This window comes from Odontomachus brunneus, unplaced genomic scaffold (genome assembly GCF_010583005.1).
Source record: "Odontomachus brunneus isolate Ranch 3 - 2012 unplaced genomic scaffold, Obru_v1 Obru_scaffold_023, whole genome shotgun sequence".
Classification (NCBI taxonomy): Eukaryota; Metazoa; Arthropoda; class Insecta; order Hymenoptera; family Formicidae; genus Odontomachus; species Odontomachus brunneus.
In genome coordinates this window covers 2,463,822-2,466,407 of record NW_022639473.1, presented here as the reverse complement: position 1 = coordinate 2,466,407, position 2,586 = coordinate 2,463,822, and the positions used below count along the sequence as shown (strand labels likewise).

General features: G+C 40.5%; 2 protein-coding genes across 5 annotated transcripts in view; one reads left to right on the top strand and one right to left on the bottom strand.

Annotated features, from left to right (window-relative positions):
- LOC116842249 (hemicentin-1-like) overlaps positions 1 to 2,586 on the top strand; it is a 328,593-nt gene that overhangs the window by 273,161 nt on the left and 52,846 nt on the right. For all 3 annotated transcript variants that reach the window (XM_032811171.1, XM_032811172.1, XM_032811173.1), the window contains one exon: positions 1,464 to 1,667. In XM_032811171.1, coding sequence (XP_032667062.1) covers positions 1,464 to 1,667 — 204 coding nt within the window. The remainder of the gene's footprint in view (positions 1 to 1,463; positions 1,668 to 2,586) is intronic.
- The window catches only part of LOC116842254, a 206,615-nt gene that overhangs the window by 156,646 nt on the left and 47,383 nt on the right, over positions 1 to 2,586 (bottom strand). The gene's annotated exons all lie outside the window — the stretch shown is intronic.

The following is a 2,586-nucleotide window of genomic DNA, read 5'->3' as shown; positions in this document are numbered from 1 at the left end:
TGTGCATTAATTTATTATTTAAATTATGTCATTAATTGCATTATAAATTACATTGTATGATGTAAATATTTACTCGCTGCAAAATAATCGGTGCCCGCGGTTAAATAATACAAGTTTGTTTGTGCCGTGCGCGCTCTCAGAGTGGCGTTGCGTGGCGCATTTCGCCTACGTGAAACTGCGGCGGAATGAGCACCGCACGAGAAACAAATTAAACCCGTACTCGCGTCGCGAGGTCTCCTGTCGCGGAAAGAGAAGGAGAGAGAGAAAAAGTCTGTTCTTTTTATCTGAAATGCCTGAATTGGTGCAATAAGTTAGAGTGAAACAAAATATGTTTGTCTCACTCTGACTTATTGCACCAGTATGCACCAGTTCAGACAGTTCAGCTAAAAAGAACAGACCTCGAGAGAGAGAGAGAGAGAGAGTGTGTGAGCATCGAGAAAATATTATCAGCACTTGCAATTCGCCGTTGCGAATCCGCGGTTGCAACGAGAGCAATCCGCGCCGCGCTGAACAATCTCCAGATTTCCGCTAAAGACTTTAATAAATTACCTCCATGGGAGATTTCCTACGTATTGCAACGTATAGCGCTCAACGAGTTGTAATGCACGCGCGTTAATTAAGTATCCGCCTCTACATTCACATGTCGGAATATATTGTATTTATGAATATATGTATTTATGTACATTAACAAGTTCGCGCTGATCTCTTCATTCATTTGCCACGTTAATTACATTCCTTAATTTACGTCATCAATTATATTAAGTAATTAGGTATTCAGATATGTACACCGCACGACGCGTCGGATAATTGCGGATACATAATCCAAGTGTTCGCGCGCTCGAATGATCGCGCTCGGATGTAATGCATATTCTGGCCCGCGTTGTTTAATGGCGCACTGTCCCGCCCGTTTATAATAAAAGACCAATTTCATGTTCGATCTATGACGGCACCCTTCCTCCCTCTCTCTCTCTCTCTCTCTCTCTCTCTCTCTCTCCCCCCCTCTCGCTCCCTCTCTTCGGCAATTACACGACATAATTAATATATATATATATATATATATATATATATATATATATATATTTCATCATTATTATATTATATCGCGCTTTTGAACCAAGCTTCCCCCCGAACTCGATATAATATAAATTGACGTTCGTATTATATCGTTACAATCGCGCGCGTGCGACAGAGCGTCGGCTGCGGCGCGCCGGTATCATAATACATACTTGGCAATTTTCGAGCGAAAAATATCGACGTTAAAATCCTTCGGAGCACCTGCTCCGAAAAGAACTGCTCCGTAAAATATTGTCGGAACATAGATAAAAGGCGGAGGGAGATAGTCGCACGAGCGATACGACGATTCGCGACTCGGTACAACGAGCCCCGGGCACTCGATAATTTTTCTCTGCAAGATTGACGCGCGCGCGCGTTTCGATTCAAACAAAATTGATGTATTTCCGCAGGTAAGCCGACCCCGACGGTGTCCTGGTATCGCAACGACAAATTCGCCAGCAACAGGACCAGTGCGCTGCGCAACGGCGTGACACGCACCGAGATCGTTATACAAAATTTGGGCCGGGACGACGTACACTCGGTACTGACCTGCAACGCCACGAATAACAATAGGTCGATCCCGCTGTCGTCGTCGGTCAGCGTGGACATGAATTGTAAGTATTTTACCACTACCATCACTGTCGCACGGACAGAATTTCACACTAAAAGTTGCTATAGGATTTTGTAACTGAGCAGCAGGTCGACACTTTGCAGTAATTGACTATCCTTTTCTCATAAGCTACTTATACACATAATATACCGGAATGCGCTATTAAAAAATTTGTTACGTTGAGAAGAAAATATCTAAAAAATCAAAAAATATTTATTCGGCGGGTAATAAGATATTTACTTATATCAATATAAAATATTTCTTCCAAATAAGGAAATATGCATATTCATAAATTCTTAGCTTTTCATGAAAGCAATATATATTATATTACTGCTTATTCTATGTAAATAAAATAATATTTAGATATAAGTAAATATGTTATTGATAACATATTGATATTCACTGAATAAATATTTTTTTATTTTTCCGATATATTTTTTTTTCAATATATTTTTCTAGCAAAATGTATCATATTTCTTAGCAGGATAGACCTTACTGATAGTATATCCCTGCACTATTAAAAACATAGTAACATTGAAAAGAATTTATATGAAAAAAGACTATAACATTCTCTTCGTATACTATTGTTGTTGGTGCTACTATTATCACCGTGGTGTGACACGAAATTCACGTTTGCCTGTCTTCCTTTCAGCTCGCTCGCTTTTAGGTCTTTGTAATTGATCATGTCTAATTCCCGCGGAACATGATGATCCACGTCGTGACACAGTGGTCACGCGAATGGCGAACGAGATATCGTTGTTGCAATTAAGCCGAAAATTGCACGTCAAAACGTACCTCACACGTACCTAGCAAATTGATCAAAGACGAATGCGGACGCTCTTTCTCCCTCTTCCTCCTTCTCCCCTCCTCTATTTCTCTCTCTCTCTCTCTCTCTCTCTCTCTCTCTCTCTCTCTCTCTCTCT